Source organism: Ranitomeya imitator, chromosome 1 (genome assembly GCF_032444005.1).
Source record: "Ranitomeya imitator isolate aRanImi1 chromosome 1, aRanImi1.pri, whole genome shotgun sequence".
Lineage (NCBI taxonomy): Eukaryota > Metazoa > Chordata > Amphibia > Anura > Dendrobatidae > Ranitomeya > Ranitomeya imitator.
In genome coordinates this window covers 1,097,892,701-1,097,917,490 of record NC_091282.1, presented here as the reverse complement: position 1 = coordinate 1,097,917,490, position 24,790 = coordinate 1,097,892,701, and the positions used below count along the sequence as shown (strand labels likewise).

Here is a 24,790-nt window from a genome sequence, read left to right as displayed (position 1 = left end):
TTTTAAACCCCAAGCTATTTATATGTGGAGGTAGCTCTTCCAAAGACAAGATCCAGCAATACCTTTAAATGGTCAGTCTGTTCCTCTGTGTCTAAGAAATCAGTGTTGTGTTTGAATTTATATGCAGATGAGCTACAGTAGATCTGAAGCTACTGTGACTCCAGCTCTATTCACTGTTCAGTGCCGCCTCCTGCTTGACTGAACACTCCTTTTCCTGGAGACACAAAGCATAGAGGCTCTCAGCCAAGCAGAAGTAGATGTGCTGGGGGGAATATAGAGCTGGAGTGACAGGGGCTTCAGATCTACTGCCTCATTTGCGTATAAATTCAAATGCTGATTTCTCAGTAACAGATGAACAGACTGGCCATGTAAAGGTATTGTTGGACTCGTCTTTAAAGGGAACCTGTTGTTAGGTGTCGAGTTCCCGCTTCTGCACAAGGGGAATCTCGAGCCATCTCCGCTGCGGTCTCCCATTCTTATCCAGCCGCAGTGGAGTCTGCTCAGCAGAGACGTCGGTCCCAGCGTCTTGCTCAGTCTCACTCTGTACAAAGAGTTACTGCTGCTTTTCCTGCTTCTGCCATTGAAGTCAGTGTTGGGTAGCGGCGAGCAGATGCTTTTGGGGCCAAGTCCTGCTTTTCTCTTTCTGAGCATGCCCAGGGCAAGATCTCCCATTGGAGATCGAGGGTCACATGCTCAGGTACTGCAGCACATCCCATTGGTCCTCCAGGAAGGTCCTGAAAGGGCAAAACTTTGGTAGCAGCTTCCCATTGGTCCTTTATTGGAAGGTCCTGAACGTGCTGCAACTATATAAGCTGCGCATGACCGCACGGCCATGCGCTAGTGTACATTTGTAAATGTGTGTGTTGTGAGTGAAAGTCGCTCTTTAAATTACCCTACCTATTGGATGACTGTTCGCGGAAGGTGTATGTTTGCCATCTAGCGCCCGACTTAGCCATCAGCACGTAAACACACAATACAGCGTCTTATTGCTGTGACCGCCAGTGCGGCGCCTTGTGCTTTCACAGCACTTTCCTGACCCAAGCCTGAGTGGTTAGTGGCGTTCGCCAGTGCGGCACTGCATGCACTCTCGTGCTTCTATTGCTGTCACTCTGACACCTCAGTAGCGGTGTCGAGCGCATGAGGTCTATGTACTCAAATCCTGTGTCTTGGGATTAAGTTCTGAGACTCGTTGCTTGCGCTCTTGGTGCGGTACCACGGCCCTGTGACGTAACAGGGTTCGCTTCCTTCACACAGGGTGAGGTTAGCCCATGTGTGTATTCACTTTGTACCGCCATATAGTCCATCATTACTTGGCAGCAGGTTCCATCTCTGCACGGTGGACCCCGGGCTGCGAACGCACCATACTCTATCTGTCTTATTATTTGGTGCGTTCCGCTAGCCCTAACACCTGTCACCTCCAAAACTGAAGGTGAGCTAAGCCCACCAGCATCAGGGGCTTATCTACAGCATTCTGTAATGATGTAGATAAGCCTCCGATGTATCCTAAAAGATGAGAAAAAGAGGTTATATTATACTCACCCAGGGGCGTTCCCGCTGCTGGTCCGGTTCGATGGGTGTCGCAGTCCGGCGCCTCCTATCTTCATCAGATGACATCCTCTTCTTGCCTTCACACTGCGGCTCTGGCGCAACCATACTTTGTCTGCCCTGTTAAGGGCAGAGCAAAGTACTGCAGTGTGCAGGCGCCGAGCCTCTCTGACCTTTCCTGGCGCCTGCGCACTGCAGTACTTTGCTCTGACCTCAACAGGGCAGACAAAGTACACCTGCGCCGGAGCCGCAGCGTGAAGACCAGAAGAGGACATCATTGTAAGAAGATGGGAGGCCCCGGACCGGACCGCCCCTGGGTGAGTATAATCTAACCTCTTTTTCTCATCTTTTAGGATACATCGGGGGCTTATCTACAGCATTCCAAAATGCTGTAGATAAGCCCCTGATGCTGGTGAGCTTAGCTCACCTTCGATTTTGGGGGTGACAGGTTCCCTTTAAAAGAGCTACAATGAAATATTTTTTGGGTGAAGTTCCTGCTGACAGATTCCATTTAATAAAGTGTTGCTTTCTAGTAGAAAATAACTTAAAATTACCTATAAATGACAAGTTCATATCGCTATGATGTAGATATATTGTGGGACTGTCACCTAGTCCTACATGTTTAGAGATGCCAGGTATTGAGAACGACAACTTTCATAAAACATGAACTCTTGTCATCTAATACGCTGGTGTCAATGTGCCCCCATGTGGCACCATACTTCAACATTAAAAAGTGGATAAGTGGCTCAGGCAAAGCAATATTCAGTTCTCAAATGTTAAAATAAAAGATATTTCTAATTATAATTCCTTATAAAGCCTGTGTTTCACAGCTAATTTCAACCAGTATTATACAAAATACCATGACATATACAATACACACTGTTTAATTTGCTTTTAATTCTAATGAGTACTGAATGTTAATGAAAATACCAGAAGCTACATATTAAAACAGTTTACTTAGATATTGAATAAAGCTATAAAAAAAATTACCACGCACAGCAAAATGTTGGTCATTCTGAGAAGGAAAATGACCAATTTCACAAAGTGAGTATTCTACCATTAAAGGGGATTATTAAGCTTTATAAAATCGGTAGTTAATCCTTAAGGGTAAGGCCAGATGGTGCGGGTATTATTTCACAATTGTGCAGTCATATCCCTCTGTGGGTAAGTGATCCTTTGGCCGTACTTCCAGCTCCCTGTGAATACTCCCATCAGCCAGCGCCTGCTATTGCTATTATTAGTGACAGCAGCTGTAGGCTGATAGGAGTAGCAAGCAGTCTCATCAGCAGACGCCTGTGACTGGAGGTAAATTTTTCACCTCTGGTCACAGCTGCAGGGTCACGCGGTCATCTGTGTGGGAGCCACGGCTCTCTGATCAGCGATAATGATCTAACCTCTGATCAGAGGCAGTGTCTGCATGACAACGCGACAAACAATGGATGTTCAGCCTCCCCATTCATGTGAATGGGGTCCAAGTTCATGTACTGTTCTGACCCAAACATTCACGGGTTCACCCATCACTAATGGATGAATATTCTAAAGATTGGCATTCAATTTCAAAAAGGCAGGATTATCCCTTAAAAAATATATTCTGCTAAATTATATTTTTATTTAGAAGGGCTCCTATGTTAGGGGTCAAAGTGAAAAAAAAAATTACATTTTAAAGCTTAGCCACCAAATAGAATAATCTCTTAGAAATAGACGTGAAGCTTTTCAGAGAAGTTGGGTGCAAAGTAAGCAATAGCAATGTGTTGACAGTAAGACCTCACCAAATCGAACGCACGTTTTGCTGCTTGTATTTTAAGTGAGAAAATCAAATGATGCCTGGTCCCCAATCTCTTATAAATCATTAAGTGTAAACTTTGGTAACCATACAGTTAATATTTTATTAAATAGTTCAAAAGCAAATAAAGAATAAATTATAATATGAATTCCCGTAACACACTCAAAGCGTTACATTAATGTTTTAGTGTAAATGTACGATTTTATCAGTGCTTTGTGCAGGAATATCTGAGCCTTCTTGTGTCAGATGAATTAACGTGATTCTGGGCCTATGCGTCAAACATGTGATAATGAGTCAGCCATGTAGAGCTATAGGTGTCTGATATTTTATACATGAAACACTCTCTTGAAGAATAGTTGCGTGCACTGCAAGTGAATTGAAGAGTAGATGTATTTAAGAACAATTTATGATCTATATACTATATACCTATATGATACAATTAGAGCTGTGCACTCTTTCGGATACATAGACTGACCAATCCCAGTTATCACAGGGCAAAATAGCTTAAAGTATTATTCCCAATAAGGGCAAGTTATACTATTTTGGGATAGGGGATAATTTGCTGATCCCTGGGGATCCCATTGCAGAGATACCAAGGGATACTGAGAATAAGGGTCTAAAATACATTGTTGCAATGGAGTTTTCTGGATTAATAAAAGTTCAAGTGGTGTGACGCCTAGCAATCAGGAAGTTATCCCCTATGTTACGGATAGGGTATACACTGCCATATTGTAAATAACCCTTCAAACTGTCCAATTGTAAGGTAAAAAATCATATGAGTCAGTATCTAGATCTACAGTGGGTACGGAAAGTATTCAGACCCCTTTACATTTTTCACTCTTTGTTTCATTGCAGCCATTTGGTAAATTCAAAAAAGTTCATTTTTTCACATTAATGTACACTCTGCACCCCATCTTGACTGAAAAAAACAGAAATGTAGAATTCTTTGTGATTTTGTGACTTCAGCTTAGCTACAGTGTCTATAGGGAGTCTTAGGTAGTCTAAGACTATGACGTACAGCTTACCAGTACTAGCTTGCTAGTAAGAAAAATATAATGATCACATTATTGCTGCACATGCAGCACACTGAGGAAAATAAACCACAGAATTGTTAACTGAGTTCATATTAAGAAATTCATACAATAGTATCGACCAAAATGTTCACTCACTCTATTAAAACAAAGTATGATATTTTTACAGGGTTGTCCCAAAATCTGATTACTGAGACCTTTAGTGCAGTACTTACCTATCACTGTCATTCACATAAAGAATGAATGGAGAAGCTGCTCTATTGATCTAGGAGGTGCCATCTAGTTTTGTGGACCATTCCTATAAGCTTTGTGTAAGTTTAAAATGTATTCTCAACCCAGATCGTATGCATAATTTAGGAAACCAATGCAACTGCTAATCAAACATTGGGGGTAAGTCCTAGATAAGACTGAGCCTTTTCACACCGTAGTGGATGGAGCTGACCTTAGGAAGACTCATCCTTTTATCTAGTATCATAACATTAGGGAACAGGTGCAGTGGAATATGATGAAACTATATAAGCAAGGAAAAGAAGAAGCGAAATCAACAAGGGAACAAGCCATTCGAAAGATCATGTCATCACGTTTTCTCAACTAGTACAAGAACCAGACTCTCCCGATGCAAATTAAAAATTGAATGAGGTGAACTGAGCAGCACCACAAGGGGAGCCTCATTTTAATTTATAGCCATGAGCCCCTTTCTCCTCTATGTAATCTCCTGTGGCAAACTATTCAATCTACAATGCACTATCCAGACAGATTTCATTTTAACAAAGTGAAATGACTAGGTATCGTTATTAAACCACCTTAGGATTTATGATTTGTGAAGTTGTTTCACTCAGCCTGGTCGTAGTACAACCTCAGGAGACAATAACTATATTTAAAAAGGACTTTAAAGGGCCACTGTCACCCCCCTCCAGCCGTTATAAACTAAAAGAGCCACCTTGTGCAGCAGTAATGCCGCATTCTAACAAGGTGGCTCTTTTAGTTTTGTGTTCAGGTATTACTAAAATAAAGCAGTTTGAAACTTTGCAAAAATACCTATCTTTGTCCATGGAGGCGGGTCCTCAGCCCCCAGCTTGAACGGTACTCTGCCGTCACTCCAATCTTCAGGGGCTTTCGGCGCCGCCCCCTCCGCACTGTTTTCTTTTTAAATCCGGCGCCGGCGCTGTGTAAATATTTGCGGGGAAGGCGCAGTAAGCTCTGGCGGTCTGACGTCCCAGCCAGGCTTGCAGACTGTGCCTGTGCGGGCAGTGCGGCCACCCACCTCGGTAATCCCTGCCCCGCACTGTGTTATGCATTATGCACAGTGCGGGGCTAGGATTCCTGGGCATGCGCACTGCGTGTGTCAGACTGTCACCCACGTCCCCCTCCTTACAGCCTCTGTCTATTCAGCTGATCGTGCCTCCTCCTCATAGCAATCGCTGGGACGATCAGCTGAATAGACAGAGGCTGTAAGGCGGGGGACGTGGGTGACAGTCTGACACACGCAGTGCGCATGCCCAGGAATCCTAGCCTCGCACTGTGCATAATGCATAACACAGTGCGGGGCAGGGATTACCGAGGTGGGTGGCCGCACTGCCCGCACAGGCGCAGTCTCCAAGCCTGGCTGGGACGTCAGACCACCAGAGCTTACTGCGCCTGCCCCACAAATATTTACACAGCACCGGCACCGGATTTGAAAAGAAAACAGCGCGGAGGGGGCGGCGCCGAAAGCCCCTGAAGATGTGAGTGACGGCAGAGTACCGTTCAAGCTGGGGGCTGAGGACCCGCCTCCGTGGACAAAGATAGGTATTTTTGCAAAGTTTCAAACTGCTTTATTTTAGTAATACCTGAACACAAAACTAAAAGAGCCACCTTGTTAGAATGCGGCATTACTGCTGCACAAGGGGGCTCTTTTAGTTTATAACGGCTGGAGGGGGGTGACAGTGGCCCTTTAATCACTGTTACTAGGACAAAAGAAGTAAAGAATATATGATGGTCAATATCTTTAAAAAGGGTCAACACTTATCATCTATCAAATAAGTGTCTGATTGCTGGTGCTCACACCAATGGGACTTCTACTGTTCTACAAGTCTCCATCAAATAAGTGTCTGATCATTGGGACTCCCACCACTGAGATCTCTTCAGTTCTACAAGTATCTATCAAATAAGTGGCTGATTGCTGGGACTCCCACCAATGGGACCTCTATTGATCTATGGTTCTCCATCAAATAAGTGTCTGATCACTGAGGCTCCCACCAATGGGACCTTGATCATTTTACGATTATCTATCATATAAGTGGCTGATCATTGTGTCTTCCACCAATTGGATCTTTACTGTTCTATGACACTATATCAAATAAGAAATAAGTACCATATATACTGGAGTATAAGCTGAGATTTTCAGTCCATTTTTTAGGCTAAATGTGCCACTCTCGGTTTATACTCGAGTCATTGTCCCAGGGGGTCAGCGGGGGGAGGGGAAGCGGCAGGAGTGGTGGCTGTCACATCATACTCACCTGCTCCCGGCGCGGTCTCTGCACGTCCCTGGTTCTCCGATGGTCTCCGGCGCCCACAGCTTTTCCTGTGCTCAGCGGTCATGTGGTACCGCTCAATAAAGTAATGAATATTTATGCGACTCCACTCCCATAGGTGTGGCGCGCATATTCATTACTTTAATGAACGGTACTATGTGACCGCTGAACACAGGAACAAGCTGCTGGCGCGCTCCAGAAACCATCGGAGAAGCAGAGACATACAGAGAGACTGCACCAGGAGGGGGTGATTATGACAAAGGTGGGTGAGCCATGCGATATTCACCTGTCACCCTTCCACAACCGGGCTCTGTCTTCCGCATCCTCTGGCTGTGAAGTTCAAGTCAGAGGGTGCGATGATGTGTATAGTGCGTGCCCTCTGCCTGAACAGTCACTGCAGAGACCCGGAAGACACAGCGGTGCACGGCGGTTGAACGGGGACAGGTGAATATCGCAACTGCTGGGGGTCTGAGTCAACAGAGACACCGGCGCCTGGCTCCCAGTGATGAGAGGTGAGTATGTCATTTTTTTAATCGCAGCAGCAGCAGCATAAGGGGCATAATATTCTATGGAGCATCTTATGGCTCATCAACCTTTGTGCAGCATTATATGGGGCATAATAGTCTATGGAACTTCTTATGGGGCCATCAACCTTTGTGCAGCATTATATGGGGCATAATATTCTATGGAGCATCTTATGGGGCCCATCATGAACTTTATGGAGCATTATATGGGGCTCCAGATTCAATATGGATATTCAAAAACACCTAACCTACTGATGTCTCAATTAATGTTACATTTATTGGTAACTATTTTTATTTTTGAAATTTACCAGTAGCTGCTGCATTTCCCACCCTAGGCTTATCCTCGAGCCAATAAGTTTTCACAGATTTTAGTGGCAAAATTAGTGGTCTTGGCTTATACTCGGGTCGGCTTATACTCGAGAATATATGGTATGTGCTCGCTGGGTCTTCCACAAATTGGATCTCTACCGTTCTATGACTCTATATCATGTAAACATGTGATCGCTGGGACTCCCACCAATGGGACTTTGATCGTTCTTTGAGTCTCTATAAAATAAGTGGGACCTGTATTGTTCTACAAGTCTCCTTTTAACATCGAGCAGGGGTTGAACATGCTACTGTCATTCTACTATAGGTGATAAGTATGAATCTTGAGAAAACATGTTTAACAGACTATTGGTACAGACCTTATATTAACCAAGAGCTAAACTAATTTGGGTTTATCATCACCATTCATACTACCTTGCAGTTGGTCAGATTATTGCTTACAGCCCTCATAGCTATTTCAGAGGAATTTAAAGCATCTGTCTGTGATTTTTTTAGAATATTTACCCACTATTTTTTAGCTGAACTACTTTGCTGTAGTTTACACATTTCTTTTTTCCCTTTACTCCAATGTATTTTACCTTCATGGTTCATATAGGAAAAATTCAATTTTTGGGTTTAGTGGTCCCTTACCATAATTCAATTTGAGTTCATTAAAACAGTGGAACTATGGAAAGTATCATATGCAGCACAAAAAGATAAGCACAGATACCTGCGAGATATATTATCCCATGTGTTCATTAAAAACCTAGGGCTGTCTTTAGATATCAAGGACAATCAGTAGCTACATTCAGTAAGTGCTAGCAAAAACATCTACTTATGCATTATTTAATATGTGATTGACCAAAACAAGTGGGAATGTGAGTCAATGAACAGCTGCTAACATTAAACAGAAATTATAATGTCAAAAATCTATGAGCCACCAAATTAATACACTAATTTAGAACCTGCCTGCCTGGCACGGCTTTGTATATGTTCTGCTGATACATGGCACAATGAAGATTCAATAAATAAATAATACAAATTTTAGAAAAAGAATCATTAAAACTAATTAAAATCTTTGCCCATAGTAACTTATTAATGACATACAGGGCCCTGCTCTGCAGGAATTATTACTTAATTAAGTCAGGTTGCAACTACGGCAAGTATTGTATAAATTTAGCACAATGGCTATTTTGTGCCATGTCTGACAGTAGAATATATTACAAACCAGTTGTCTGAAGGCAGAGCTGATCCATTTTCCCATGGGGTAAAGTATATTATATCAAATTAAAAAGCTTGGTAAATGAGGTGAGGATATTCCATGCGAGTACATTTAAACAATATGTCCTAGTAAAACTTTGTAGATCTCAGTTGCTAAGACTGTGCAAGTAGGGCCTGATGTTCAATTGAATGTTGAGTTATCTTCCGGGTATGATCATCATCAATGATATGTTTTAGAATGTGATATGTACACTTGTATAAACAATATTTACTAGGACTAAAGGCCGCTAAACACATAAGACATAAGATTGTCGGGTGTACCTACTGATATTGATGGGTTTGGCTAACAGTCTAATGAGTATGGGAGCACCAACCGATTCAAGACTGGGGGAGATGTCAATTGGGCATGTTGAATTTCGGACTGTTGATCATATCATTCCCACGGAGATAAACCATTGGATGACAAGTCAATTGTCAGTTTTCTCACAGAGAATACAACAAAGGTCTGCGGAGTTAGCACTCATGTGTATGGGAGACTCAGCCAACATGGCTGTTGGCCAATTGATCGGCCAAAACAGCCATTGACAGATAGCCATATTATGTATATGAAGGTCTTAAGATATTAATGATCTACTTTAAGGATAGGTCATCAGTATCAGATAGGTGCTGTAATGTCCATTCTTAGGTAACTCAGCTCCTATTGACATGGCTCTATCTTTGCACACTTTGAAGTTCCAGTGGCCGTAGCACCGAGTATCTATTTAGCAGTGGTGGTGTTGAATGTATGATCTTTAATGATCTGTTATTTATGATACATCAAAATCTTCATGTTGTAAAACCCCTGTAAGGGTCACATCTTATTGACCCTATCTAAACCATATCTCTTTCTATATCTTAAATCTCACTTTTAAAGTCATGGTTGGGTCTAATGAAGTTTTAAAGTTTCCAAATGATATCCTATTACCAAATGGATTTTTTATTTTTATCATACTTATCCTGGAAACAATGCCCAATTTTGAATAATACATCAATGTGTCAACAGCTTTCAGAAGATGGATAACAATAATAATATAAAACAATCAAAACACTAGTGTTCCTAAAACTTAGTCACAATAGACAAGTTGGTAAATGCCTCAAATATTCATGACACATCTCTGCACATCATTAGATAATATCAAAGCTGTCAGCTATCATCCATATATGCCTAAGGAGCCAAAAAAAATGTTACCTAGATGTCTATAATATTCACATATTCTGTTATCTATATCGGGGAAATGACAGCTCAAGCAAAAGCAGCAAGGAACTAAATTAGATTCAAAATAAAACCATAGATTACATCTAAGAGTAGTAATTGATGGGAATAGAGGCTATTAGAATATTAAAGGGTTTTTATCATTTTATAAATTAGGTGTCTTTGTTTAGATTGGAAATTATGATATATTTTGAAATAGATAAAAATAATTTGTGTCAAATGCAGATGCTGGGTCTCTTCGCCTTCTAATGAATTTCCATAACTGAATGCCTTTCTATTATGGGACGATCAGATCTCATTTTAAAAAGATTTATGGGTCACTAAATTATGTCATGAAACTCATAAAATTCATACATTTTATTATACATAGTTTGGAAAAAAAATGTTTGGTGGTTTTTATATAAAGGCTATAACTTTTTTGTGGGTTTCTTGTCTTGCCATTCGGCAAAAGTGACATATACAGTATTTGAGTATTGGACAACCAGGTATACTATTTCTCATATAGTAGGCTGGTCTATAAATCGATTAAATCTTTTAATGGGTCAAAAAGTTGCATGAGACGCACTCCTGGCTCTTAACATTGACACCGTTCTTCTTTGGGCCAGCTGGCCAGTTTCAACATCCTTATCATAGCTCGGCAACCCCTGCCAAAAAAAAACTGGAGTCTGGTAATTTTCCTTTAATATTGGAGAACAACCAAACAAATGTAACTGCAAATTCCATCTGATTTTACAATTAGTGTATATTTAAGGCTCAGCTCAAGTCTGGTGTCATAGCAGGGGCCCTGAGTAATTGACTTCAATTTCTTTAGTAGCCAAAATATTGAGAAATCAAGAAATGTTGTGAATGTACAAGTAAAAATGCAACTGATGTTTTATTTATGGATCACCTGAAAAGTTCTTCAAGACAGTGTTATATATTTTAAAATTGAGCAAAATCTTGGAGCAGAATATATTTAGTCTACGCTCAGCATCTAGATAAAGAAAGAAAAAATATTTTTGAGCATCACAGTCTACAGAACAGTATTTTAGAAGGTTTGTATAAAACTATTTGTATACCCCACGTATCTACAAAGCTTCATGGATAATGTTCTGCATCTAGTCAGTGCCATCTGATAATTGTTGTTGCTCATTTTGTTCTGACCCAAGGTCAGATTGCAGGATCACCAGGGAGGCCAAATTAAGAGATTTGGCCCTTCAAAATAATGAGCGCTACAACAGTTTGGTGCCCTAACATGAGGCTGTGGTAACCAGTCTATTCCCAAGCCATATGTGGGAGTTTTCTGAGAGATTGACAATCCAAATCCCAGCTGCAGCAAGGTAAGAAGCTTTTATTCTTACACCTTGTTTCTGTGCTTTCAATCTCTCCGATCTCATCGATATCTCTAAGTAAAGGCTGTGAAGGAGGGTCAGGAACTGACACATTACTAGTGCGTTTTGTGATTTTAGGTCTGTAAGAGAGTTGAATGACTGAGTAATCTAATATATAATTGCCTAGAATACTACTTCCTGCAATTTGTGCCAACTTCCGTGGCTTTGTCTGGAGCTAATGTCCGGAGCTAATGTCCGGAGCTAATGTCCGGAGCTAATGTCCGGAGATTAATTGCCTAGAATACTACTTCCTGCAATTTGTGCCAACTTCCGTGGCTTTGTCCGGAGCTAATGTCCGGAGCTAATGTGTGGAGATAATGTCCGGAGCTAATGTCCGGAGCTAATGTCCGGAGCTAATGTCCGGAGCTAATGTGTGGAGATAATGTCCGGAGCTAATGTCCGGAGCTAATGTCCGGAGCTAATGTCCGGAGATAAGTGACGTCAACAGTGTCCAGTGTCTGATTGGTTGCCGCCTGCTGCGAGCGACCAATCAGAAATGTGCCGTACTGTGACACACTCCGCCCGCCATTTTGGTGTGATTTTTGAATTTTTACCTCACAGCAAGTTTCTACTGCGTGGAGGCGGGCCCAGTGACGTTGCTCTTCAAGCTCCTGCCGAATTTCGTCAAAAAAAGGATAATACCATTTACCAAAACTATATATATTTAGTTGTGAAGTGGTTCAGTGACATTTTCACACCAATTTTGAACTTTTGTTTGGTGTTTTCTCCATATACTGCCTATTATTTTTGTTCTTTCTTACTATTATTTATTAATTGTATTATTCTTACATTTGAATAAATAAAGTATATATGGATTCTAGACTCCCGATTCTTTAGAATCGGGCTGCCATCTAGTAATATTATAAGTGTCATCGGTATTATTTATCTACTAACCGGCTGTGCAGTGCAGTGCTGGGGCCGTCCCTGTACGATTCTATTGCTGTGGTCATCTCGGATCGGCAGTACATTGTCTAATGCTATGTTTATGTAAGTGGTCTCGGGCGTTCCCAGAGTGTCAGTGATCACTACAGTCATCGGAAGTTTTGTACTTATCCCTAGGTACAGTAGGCAGACTGTTAGTTTTTGGTGAATTTTTTTATGTGTGTTTATAAGAACCTCTGAATGACCGGGTGATGAGTAACTGAGTATAAGGGCGAAATAAATAAGTAGTCCTCTGTTACCCAGGTCATTATGACTTTATCATGTACTCATCATAACACAGTTTTTTCAGAACTTCAAAACAATGCATATGAGATAAGAAAGCTTGAAATCCTTGACTATGAGACCATAAGGCTGGGTAATTCAAAACAAATTGTAGAACAAAGAGCAAAAACATGAACCCTTCTATATCGTAATATCTCTGCTCTTCTGGTTTTGATATATATCATAAGGGTGTTGATAGATATCATCTAGTCTCCTTTGAGGACAGAAGAGACTATAAATTCAGGCAATGGATTCTACCTGGAGCATAAGAGTTATGCTCGCAAAAAATATCAAAATTTGGTCATGATAACATGGGAATTATAATTAAAGGACATCTCTCAGCACAAAATGGCTGTTCAAACCAATCACCTTGAAGCACCTTTACTGTGGTCAAACAATTTATTGTACCTTCCTACCTACTTGTGTTCATCTATCTCCACCGTCCTCTTCCTTCACTGACATCTCTTGCTTCACCAGAGCCAGAAAATGTTGAGATAGATGGAAGGCAAGTAGGTGGGAAGGTGTGCTGAATTATGGGGCGCTGACAAGAGTGCTTGGTTTGAACAGTAATTTTCTTCAGACAGAGTCCTATTATATCAGGATGCTTTTCAGCACAAGAACAAACCCCAAATCATATTCTTACCATACAAGCGACTGATGCAATGGAAGTTCTTATCATGGTAAACATCATGCATTTACTCATTTTTCACTTGATGCATGGACAATAAGCCTTTGACTAGTGGTCTGAATGCTCCATTGCAGCCTCGCTGTCTGAGTCTGAACAATGTATAATATCCTAGAAATAACTGCGATGATGTTAGCTCTTTTACACTGTAATCTTAGCCCATTTGTCAGCAGCAATGATGCAGTGTGTCTAATCAGCTGAAAAATGCATTCTCAGCCCAGGAATGACTTTCTTTGCATGCTTTTTTTCCATTTTCTTTGATTGGGTATTTGCTTCGTATGTTTCTAATGATTATGTATTCTTTATATGATGTACTGCTTGGGGAGAGATCAGAGCCTTGTAAATGTGATCATAAATAAGTAGAAATTGTGTACTGATGAGGCGGGAAGCTAGAGAAATCTCGAAAGGTCACACAACTGTGTATAACAGGCCGCTGTCTGATCCGCACTCGGTTAATGCAGCAAACCTGTTATTTCAATGGCCTTTGAATTATGATGTTCTGGTGGATATGTCCTAATGAGAAACTTTATTATTTCTCTGCAATGTTTATTTGGAATTGTAAATATAAATAATTGTGCCGAAAGATTACATTTTCTGTCTGAAAAGTTTTCTAATTTGCAGCATCTTCACTTGATATTAGCAGATAATATATGAACAGCTAATGATTTCCTATGCGGCTCTATGAAGTCTACCTGCTTATGTTTCCTCGCTGAGCACTTAATGACTTTTCGATATTCATATTTGTCAATCCTAGTCCTTAACGTTGCTATGTACATTCACAGTGACACGCGACTTGGAAAATCAGTCCTTTTAACTTCATCAAAAAACGTGGAGGTGACAGCGGTGATTTCCAGTGTTGATTAATCGTTCAGCTAGTGCTAATTAATTGGAGACATTTAGCGGTGTACTAATGAGTCTCACAATAAATCGTTGTATACCATGTCATAACTGATGTGGAAAGAGATGAGAAGTCCATTTCCATTAGCACGCCCTGCTCTCAATATACTGCTCGGAGCAGGTATTACAGGGAACATGCAGAAGCGATGTACAGGGCAGCGACTTATATATTCTCAGACATGCACGGGAAGATACACCCGCCTCGTATGTGTATATGTAAAATATGAAGGAGGATCTATGAATAACCACATTTCATGTTCAAAACTAGAAATGAGTGATTGTTACAAAATTAGTTTCAGGCAGATTCACTCAAATCGGTCTCTGCAGATTAGATTGGATCCAAATAAAATTTGGTCTGAATTGAAAGTGGCCTAAAAATAACATTTCTTATGCTTTGAGGTTTCTCCAGGACCCAAAGCCAAATAAATGGAGAGTTGGGAAGGGTATAAAAAACAGAAATAGATTATAGTTTCCCCTCACCTATCCTGACCCTGCAGCTTCCTGCCTATTTACTCATTCGCTCCCCACGGTTGATGGATCTTATGGAGTTAAGACAATGCACCCAGTCAAGTGAGGCATAACAAACTTCATTGACAGGAAGAAGCGAGCAGAGGACTAGGCAGGGAGTTCCTGTGGTTGGACAGGTGAGGGCAGGGTATAGGACAAGCGCGTATTATTCTTTTGGTGAACCACTTCCTAGACCACTAACCGTGGCCAGCTGGCTGTCTTTTTGCTGGATTCATGTGAATCAAATCCTCAACATTTTGGACCTTTGAGGAATCACAAATTTTCAAAAAATTGGGAACAATTTTGACACCAATCAATTGACAAACATCAATAAATATAGAGGGGTACCCTTGTAACCCAGACATTTATACAATGGATACCCACTTATCCAAGATGTAGATACAACAGAAGAGTTAGCAATCTTCAATGCAATTTTGGGGATCCAACTCTCTCATTCTGCATATTACCTCCTTTTTATTTTATTTTAGATTGTTTCTAGTGTTGATGAGTGACATATGAATGGAGGATCTATTTGCTTTTAAAAAAAATACGAAGCAAAATAATATTACTTTTCATAATGTCGTATATACTAGACTCGGTTTCTTTCCATGTGGCTGACAGCTATCTCTTTCAATTTCCCAAGATACATGAATATTGGGCTAGCTGAAGAGAAAGCCAGTAATAGACTTCTCTCGTAGAGAACAAAATAATCAAGTGCAATGCATGCAAACTAACCCGACCCTATTCTCCATGGACAGATTAGTAGTAATGAGGACCCCATGCACATCAGAGGATTCCCAACACAGTTACATCTGGTAGATTTGGCCGGGTTTCATCTAAATGGGTTGTCCAGGTTCAATCAAGTAAGAGAAAAGCAGAAAGTTCGTCCATTTTTGTGAAACCTCTGTGTTTATTGTAACTTTATTCCATACATGCTAAAACCACTGATCACAAATCCTCATACACTGATGTATTTCAGAATTAAACTTTCTTATTCATAGCTATAAAAAAATATATGGAAAACGTTACTTGATTATATTACTTGATCATCATATTGACATCCTCTGCTCAAGCTGCCAAGCATTACAGGTGTGGTGAGCTGTCATTTTTTTTATTTTGTCCAGGTTTGACTCAACATCAGTGCAGACTTATGCATCCTCACATGGCGCACACTAGGCACTGTCAGGATTCTCTGGTTATGACAGCAAGACCAGGTGGTCATGTGACTGCAAGTATGTGATACACGGGCAGATTTATCATTGGTGCAACTTGCGCAGCCACACAGGGGCCCAAGAGGTAAGATCGCCCATTTCTACCTCCACAGCAGGTGAACTTTTGCATTTTTAGGAGCCCTTGGGCTGCAAAGGACCCATATATTGTTGCACAGGGGCCCTTTCCTGTCTGCATCCACCAATGGTGTGATATGCATTACGAATAGAAGTGTGCGGCCTAGACAATCCCTTTAACGCGTGTAGTTGTTTGGCATTTCCAAATGTGCATATCAAATATAGTACCAGCGTCTGATTCTAGCATGAGGATGATGAAGGTATATAAACCTATAGCACTTTGTGCAATCATGACACTGGTAATCACCTGAGTTCTAGAACAGTATAAATATAAAAATAATATATATATATATATATATACATATATATATATATATATATATGGTCACTATATGAACTATTGTATATTTTTAGGATACATGTCCCTGTTTCTGTAGTTACAGGTATTGCAGAGCCTCAAACCCACAGGTTAATGTGCCAGAAGCACTTTAATTTGTGATGCATGCCATACAAATACAAAATAATACAATTCTATCTATTCCTCCAGACTTATCTCTATTCAAGATACAGATAAATTCCAGAGAAAAGATATCTATGTCTATACAGTCAGAAGACAACTAATCTCCTGGGTTAATTCATATGCATTATCCGATAGTATTAATAGCTTAAGGCCCCTACTCCTTATGGGAATGGCGGTTTATCAAGGCTTGACTATCGGCAGTAAGGTGTCTAATAGCTTTTAGCCTTCAAGTGGCCATTAGTTACCAGTTTGAAATTTCCAGTGGTTACAATGTGGACATCACCTCTGCATATCAATATGTGATAAGTGCGTTTTCTTGGATACGAGAAGTTTGTTAGTTTCTGGGGAGGAGGTTGATGCTTGTTGAATAACTTAATGTATTTGATTGAACTATAAAAGAATTCCAGATTTAATTTAATTTCCAATTTTCTGCTGCTTAGATTTAAATATTGAAGCGATGTAAAATAAATGGATTGCCTATCCTGCCGTACTTGATTTATTTTCTTCATTTTGGTACAATGATTACAGCGGCTGCAATAATGAAAGTCAATATGAAAAGTCTCAAGAAGCTTGTTGACAGTTTATTGAAAGACGGTCGGACAACATCCCTGTTTGTTAAATATCATCACATGGGAATCACTTAAAAAGTGCTCCAAGTCCTTCTAGAAAGAAAACAACCCAGGTGGCTACTTGGAGGCGGGCTGGCTCCACACGCTTCCTCATGGGTGGTATGATTTAGAGGTGGAGCAAGCACTGAGACCTCCCATTCTAGTGTGGGCATGTGATAAACAGGGACCTGGATGCATGATCTTGACCACTGCTCTTGAGAAAAGAAGAATAAAAGTTCCCCTTTGATCACAATCGTGAAATGTTATATAAAAGTATATAAAGTTACCTGCTCTCCAGTGGCACATTACTGCCAAGGACCCAGCTGTCCTGCAGCTGGACGGACTCGGGTGTAGTTTGCAGCTCGGCGGGCAGTGCAGCCGGCGGGGCCGGACTTTGGTTCCTCCTATGTGTCAAAGAATTGCGATTGAGGGATGTAATGGATGGTTGCTGTGCTGCAGGATGCTGCTTGTGAGTAGGTGGTAAAGGCTGCAAAGTTGATTGGCCTTGGTTGTTTGGCGTTTGCTCTGTAGATGAGGAAAAAGAAAATAGCATCAGGATGCTGAAACGAATCTAAAACTGCGCAATTAATTACGAATAAAAAAAAGTTTATACTGCAGGGCCTTATATGACATTTCCACTGAGACACATTCACTTTGGGCACATAGCGCTCTAATTAACATTAAACAGATGGTAAACTGGCATTTGGTTCTTTATATTGGATTTCATTTACGTTAGCACTTTCATAAACAGTATTTGACACATACCGATTGCGCTTTTCAAGATCGACAGCCAAAATAATATTACAAAAAGCGAGCAAAAGGAAATGACATGAGAAATTCTTTACGGTTCACACCGGCTCTTTAAACACATGTAATTCCTATAATTATTTTAACAGTGTTTCTTTTGAGCATTACTTAACAGTAATCATTTGTAGCAAGCCAGTAGCTTAACAGCAGTATACCCTGCCAGTTTCGAGGATTTCAGAGAGTGTAGGTCTGTATGCTGATTTGCTAATAGATACTAAGTATTCTCCAGCAGAAGGTCACTCAGCGAAACAGATGTTGTAGGACAGAAATTTAACAGACTGAATCACATCTGATTACCACGTCAGAAGACTCATATAGTTAACGACCGTTAAGTTCATTGCAGCAAAGACAAAAAGAGAATTCCCTAATTAATACAGAAACACCCCTCACATGGCAAAGGGGCATCCCTAATCATGGTTATCAGAAAGAAGAACTAAGCTAATTAAAGCCCACAAATTATATTTTATTCTTATCTTATCCTTAGTTTTATGCCTTTAGTAGTGACCCCATGAGTAGAAAAGAGATTTACAGGACAGTTTCTAATGTAATGGTTTTGCTGGAACTTCTCACTTTTGTCACAAGATATTTGCAATCAAGCCCCGATAGATAGTGACTACAGACGCGCAGATCTTTGACATTCGAATTTACTGAATTTTTCACAAACAAATTGATTTGCCCAAACCTCAATACTGGAAAGCTTGTAATTGCTCGGAAAATACATGTGGGGGAGAAGAGAGAAAGCGAGACAGAGAGAAACCCACTGACCTTCAAAGTCTATACTCTACAGAAGACCCCCGCTGTCCATAAGAGCTTTCACTCTACAGGAGGGAGAGGGCTTTGCTAACAATAAGAGTTTACACTCTACAGGGGAGAGAAGACCCCACTGACCATAAGAGCTTATACTCTACAGAAGAGAGAGGACCTCACTGACCATAAGAGCTTATACTCTACAGAAGAGACAGGACCCCACTGACCATAAGAGCTTATACTCTACGGAAGAGAGAGGACCCCACTGACCATAAGAGCTTATACTATTCAGGAGAAAGAAGACCCCACTGACCATAAGAGCTTATACTCTACAGGAGAAAGAAGACCCCACTGACCATAAGAGCTTATACTCTACAGTAGAGAGAGAACCTCACTGACCATAAGAGCTTATACTCTACAGGATAAAGAAGACCATACTGACCATAAGAGCTTATACTCTACAGAAGAGACAGGACCCCACTGACCATAAGAGCTTATACTCTACAGAAGAGAGAGGACCCCACTGACCATAAGAGCTTATACTCTTCAGGAGAAAGAAGACCCCACTGACCATAAGAGCTTATACTCTACAGGAGAAAGAAGACCCCACTGACCATAAGAGCTTATACTCTACAGTAGAGAGAGAACCTCACTGACCATAAGAGCTTATACTCTACAGGATCAAGAAGACCATACTGACCATAAGAGCTTATAGTCTACAGGAGAAAGAAGACCACACTGACCATAAGAGCTTATACTCTTCAGGATAAAGAAGACCATACTGACCATAAGAGCTTATACTCTACAGAAGAGAGAGAACCTCACTGACCATAAGAGTTTACACTCTACAGGAGAGAGAGAACCTCACTGACCATAAGAGCTTATACTCTACAGGATAAAGAAGACCACACTGACCATAATAGCTTATACTCTACAGAAGAGAGAGGACACCACTGACCATAACAGCTTATACTCTACAGAAGAGAGAGGACCCCACTGACCAAAAGAGCTTATAATCCACTGAAGAGCGAGGACCACTCTAACCATAAAAGCTTGTACTCTACAGGAGAAAGAAAACCCCACTGACCATAAGAGATTATACTCTACTGAAGAGAGAGGACATCACTGACCAAAAGAGCTTGTACTCTACAGGATAAAGAAGACCCCACTGACCATAAGCGTTTGTACTCTACAGAAGAAAGAAAACCCCACTGACCATAAGAGCTTATACTCTACTGAAGAGAGAGGACATCACTGACCATAAGAGCTTGTACTCTACAGGAGAAAGAAGAGCTAACACCAATATACAGTAGAAGATAGAAAGACAGAGAGAGGACCCTGCTGATCATAAAAGATTACATTCCATATGAGGGAGAAAGAGAGGACCCCTCTAACTATAAGGGCTTACACTCTACAGGCAAGAGAGAGAGAAGACCATGCTGACCATAAGAGCTTACACTCTGTAGAGGAGAGGGATTTACCCAGTGATATTGGACAGAAAAGTGACTCTGCCACACAACTGTGCTCCTCTGGGAACCCCTGATCTGTGATAGCTAAGGTGCTGACTACCACTGTGCAAGGTATGATAATCTATAAGATCTCATAGTTGCAGGGCATTATGGGGAGGCTTTCGATGCGACAAAATTGACATTAGCTCAATTTCTGATGATTCAGCAGTATGGAAAATGGTGATGGGCAAGTCTTTTTTTTGCGGACTACAAATTGAATCTCAAAATGTTCAAATTCAGAAAATTCAACTCTAACTCGGTCCTCCGCTGGTGGATCTGCTCATCTCTAATTGTAACTAATTTCAAATTTCTTTTAATCTTAAGAAGTCTAAATCCTTGCGTTATGGTGGCCATGTCTCTTTCAATCCGATAAGAAGGAAGGTATCAAAGGGCAACAATGAATATTGAGAAGTATTAGGTACTTTAATAAAAAGATATTTGATAACAAAAATTGATATCCAGATAAACCCCAGGAGCTATGATGAAAAACAGAAAAAAAAATCTGCAACTTTCAGATTAAAATCTATAATCTATTACTATTGCTTCAGCTAATCCTAGAATATTATGGTAGTTTCACAAATAACTGAATGGCCACTTTTTACTGTAATGTGATTTTCAAGTACAAAATTCAGGGATGATCAATTGTATTTTATATATTACAATATTATCATTAATAAATAATAATAATATAGTGTAAATATCATGACAGTGGTCTCATATAGAGATTCAAATATCATGTATAAGGCAAAGCTATAATTATGGATATAAACAGTCCAACCAAGAAGGAAAGTGTCCCACCGCACTGCTGCTATATGCCTGACCCTAAAAATCTTCAACCCCAATAATGTATCTATGGAAGATGCCTTAAGTATAAATCCCCTCCAATACTATTGGGGGTGCTGCTTCAAAAAAAGTCCATAACGATCCATATCATGCAGAAGAAAAAGAAAAGAAGCGCACTTACCCCAGTACTGTGGTCACAACTTTATTCGGACATATATTAAAACAGTAGCAGGGAGGAATGTGAAAAACAAACGGACAACGGCCGTTTCGTGCTGAATAGCACTTCAACGGGTCCTTCCACCAGCCAATCAGTGATTGCAGCGGTAATCAACATCACTGTTCTGTCTGATGACACTTGTCACCGCTGCAGCCAATCACTTGATGCAGCAATGACAGTTTGGTTATCACTGATGTCAGTTTGCTGCAGTGGCCACATGTTAATTCGGCTGGAAGATGAAGCACCTGAGCAGCGCTGGAAAAAGAGTAACTGTGGATCATCAACTCAGACCTGGGTAGACCTGAAGAAGGAGCGGTGGTGGATCAACAAAGGTGAGTATCATTTATTTTTATAAACTATTGAAAAGTACAAATTCCAGCATGTTTTGAGGTGTAGTTTTTCAATCGCCAGAAAGCCGCAGGTGGTGGAAGAGTGCTCTAGGGCAATAACCATTTAAAAAGTGTATCTTATCAGAGCAAGACAAAATCAATGAGTCAGTGCTGATGTAACACACATATGGCCGCTACGACTCATGCATATATGTCTTATGTAAATGTAGTTCTGAGTGGCACCACATGACATGGTTTATTATGTAAAACATACTGGTTCCATGCGTGATTCATACACAACATTTCAAGTTGGTGATGCAGCCCATTTTATACCAGCCCCAACCAATATTACTCTCAGAAGGATATAGTGAGCTCTTTTAAATATTCTTGTATTGCCGAGTCAGTAGGCAGTATGGATGGATTGACTATGGTTATCTTCAAAAATATTACTGACACCAATCAAAATAACTATTAAATGAATATGAAAAAATAACAGTGAGTCTAGATCTGGATGTGAGAAAATAAGACCTCATGTACACAATGATATTGCAGGTCCGTGTAGTATAATCTCCATGTGCTACTGTTCTGCTTCTGTCTGGTAGATATATCTGGATAATTTGCTTCTATGACAGAAAACCTCTCATACTTATCAAATGAAGAATCAAAAAAGATTTGTACATTTAAGTCCCGCTCGCTGGCCAATCAGAAATGTCCTCACAATGACCACCTTTTGGTGTGATTTTGGTGAACCCCACCCCATGTGCAGGAAAATTTGTATGGCTATATCACCAAAATCAGGTCTATTGTCAAGTGTACATATGGAGTCCAACAAATCTCACACTAAAGGTGAGCGGCTGTAGATTCTTTCATCCGAGAGAATAAGGTCGCAAATGTGAATGACACTCTGATCAAACTCTGATCTAAACTCTGATCAAAGTGTTAACATAGTGTGATCCGATTCTCTCAGATGAGATGTAGAAAAAAAATTCTTCTCCATTCTGTTACTGGGTGGAAATACGATACAGATGTGTAGATGTTTTTCCTGGATAGAACTCGTACATATAGTCTATGGCTCTGTTCACATGGTCTGCACCAAAATGCAGAGATATGTCTAACTTTGATTAGTTACAGATCAAATTCACCAAAGCAAGTCTACAGGTTCATAAAAAAAAAAATCACTGACTAATTGATAAGAGAAGCTTGAGAAAGCTCCATCAAATTCTATTTGTATACGAGAAAAACTGATGAAACTTTCAATGCAAAAATTTACACACCGACCAATCACTGGTGCAAATGTGCTTATTTGTGTTTGAAAACAAATACCAAAGAGGCCTATGGCCATGTATTTCTGCAGTATTTATGTGAACGGACAAGTATGCGTTATGATTTGGGATCTTTAACATTTATCCTCACTTTCAAGCTAAACATCACTAACAAAAGATGCCCCAAACATTTTATGTTCAACTTGGGGACGTGATAATTAAAGTTCATTAATTAAACTTGTAGTGTAAATGAAGATGTCACGATTCAGGTTTGGATTCGTGGCAGCTCTGGTTCCGCTATGATTTAAATGTAGCTTTTTTTCTTTCAGGCCAGCAAGGGTTAACCCTGCTGTTCTGTTCGGTCTGGGGAGACCTATTTTGAACTTTGGTATTTTTTGGGGTGTTCAAGATGCGGTTCTGAAACTTGTGGTTGATTGACTTAAATGAGGATGGGTCGGTCGGCCACGGGTTTCAGAGCCGCATCTTGAATATTTTAAAGAATATTGAAGTTCAAAGTCGGTCATTTTTGACCAACAGAACAGCAGGGTTAAAGTTTGTTTCCTTGGTGACAGCTGCTGTGTTGGCTGGTCAGCTGATGTGGTTGGTGACAACTCCCGCCATCCTTGAAATGGTCACCTGACGCATCAGCTGACTGTTGGTGATAAAGTTTTCTATGTAGACCAGCCTTCAAGTTGCAGCTCTCTGGTGCCAGTACTGAATCTGCTGCTTCTGTGGATTTTGGGGTCCTGTTTCCATATCCTCTGCGGTGTGGAGCTTGGCAGCGCAGTCAGGAGCTAAGTTTTGTTTATTTACCTTGTCTGTCTTGTGCTTTTCACTATCCCCTGTGTTTGTACCATCTGCAGTGGTGAGGTTAGCACCCTTGCCGGCCAGTGCCCTAGCCAGTATTGTGAGGTGACAGTTAGGACGAGGTATGTGACGACGGCAGTGGGAAGGACCCGCATAGGGCATTAGGGGAGTGCAGGGACAGGCTTAGGTTATGGCTCAGGAGGTGTCCCATCCCAAGTTCCCTACTGTCAGGGCCTTCCTCTCTATTTTACAATCCCATTGTGTGTGTTGTGCCATCCACTGGACCGACTCCCGTTGGGTCGTGACATATCATTTATATACCAGTCAAGGACTGTGAGAAGTTGAGTGCCACTCTACATGGGTGCTCCAGAGCCTACTCTACATGGGAACTCCAGTGCCTACTCTACATGGGCACTCCGGTGCCTACTTTACATGGAAACTCCAGTGCCTACTCTACATGGGCACTATCATACCTACTCTACATGGGCATTCTAATGCCTACTTTACATGGGCACTCCAGTGCCTACTCAACATGGGAACTCCAGTGCCTACTCTACATGGGCACTATCATACCTACTATACATGGGCATTCTAATGCCTACTCTACATGGGCACTCCAGTGTCTACTCTACATGGGTACTACCATACCTACTCTACATGGGCACTCTAATGCCTACTCTACATGGGCACCCCAATGCCTACTCTACATAGGCACCTCAATGCCTACTCTACATAGGCACCTCAATGCCTCTGGGTCGTGGTTACCACCTTTGGCAAACTTTAGCAGATTATCTGCAGCAAAGCAACCATAACAAAATAATCAAACTCAGCATCTGACCCTGAAAATAAATCAGCCACTGTGTTTCTAATAAATGATAGGTTGACAGCAACGTCTCTGACATTAAATGCAAGTTTTAAAACTTATTTAACAATAACTATTTCTTAAAATATCAGTAAAATATGAATGGTGAGCCTTAGATACCTGCAGCACAATGTTATTAATTATGTGTCAGCCGTAAGATTTGTATAGCAGTCTACAATATAAGTCTTGCAGCTACATTGACTTTGGACAGAAATGA

The 24,790-nt window shown here is 40.8% G+C and overlaps 1 protein-coding gene across 3 annotated transcripts in view; it reads right to left on the bottom strand.

The window, feature by feature from the left end:
• TENM3 (teneurin transmembrane protein 3) overlaps positions 1–24,790 on the bottom strand; it is a 736,855-nt gene that overhangs the window by 439,827 nt on the left and 272,238 nt on the right. For all 3 annotated transcript variants that reach the window (XM_069744268.1, XM_069744269.1, XM_069744270.1), the window contains exon 4: positions 17,539–17,776. In XM_069744268.1, coding sequence (XP_069600369.1) covers positions 17,539–17,776 — 238 coding nt within the window. The remainder of the gene's footprint in view (positions 1–17,538; positions 17,777–24,790) is intronic.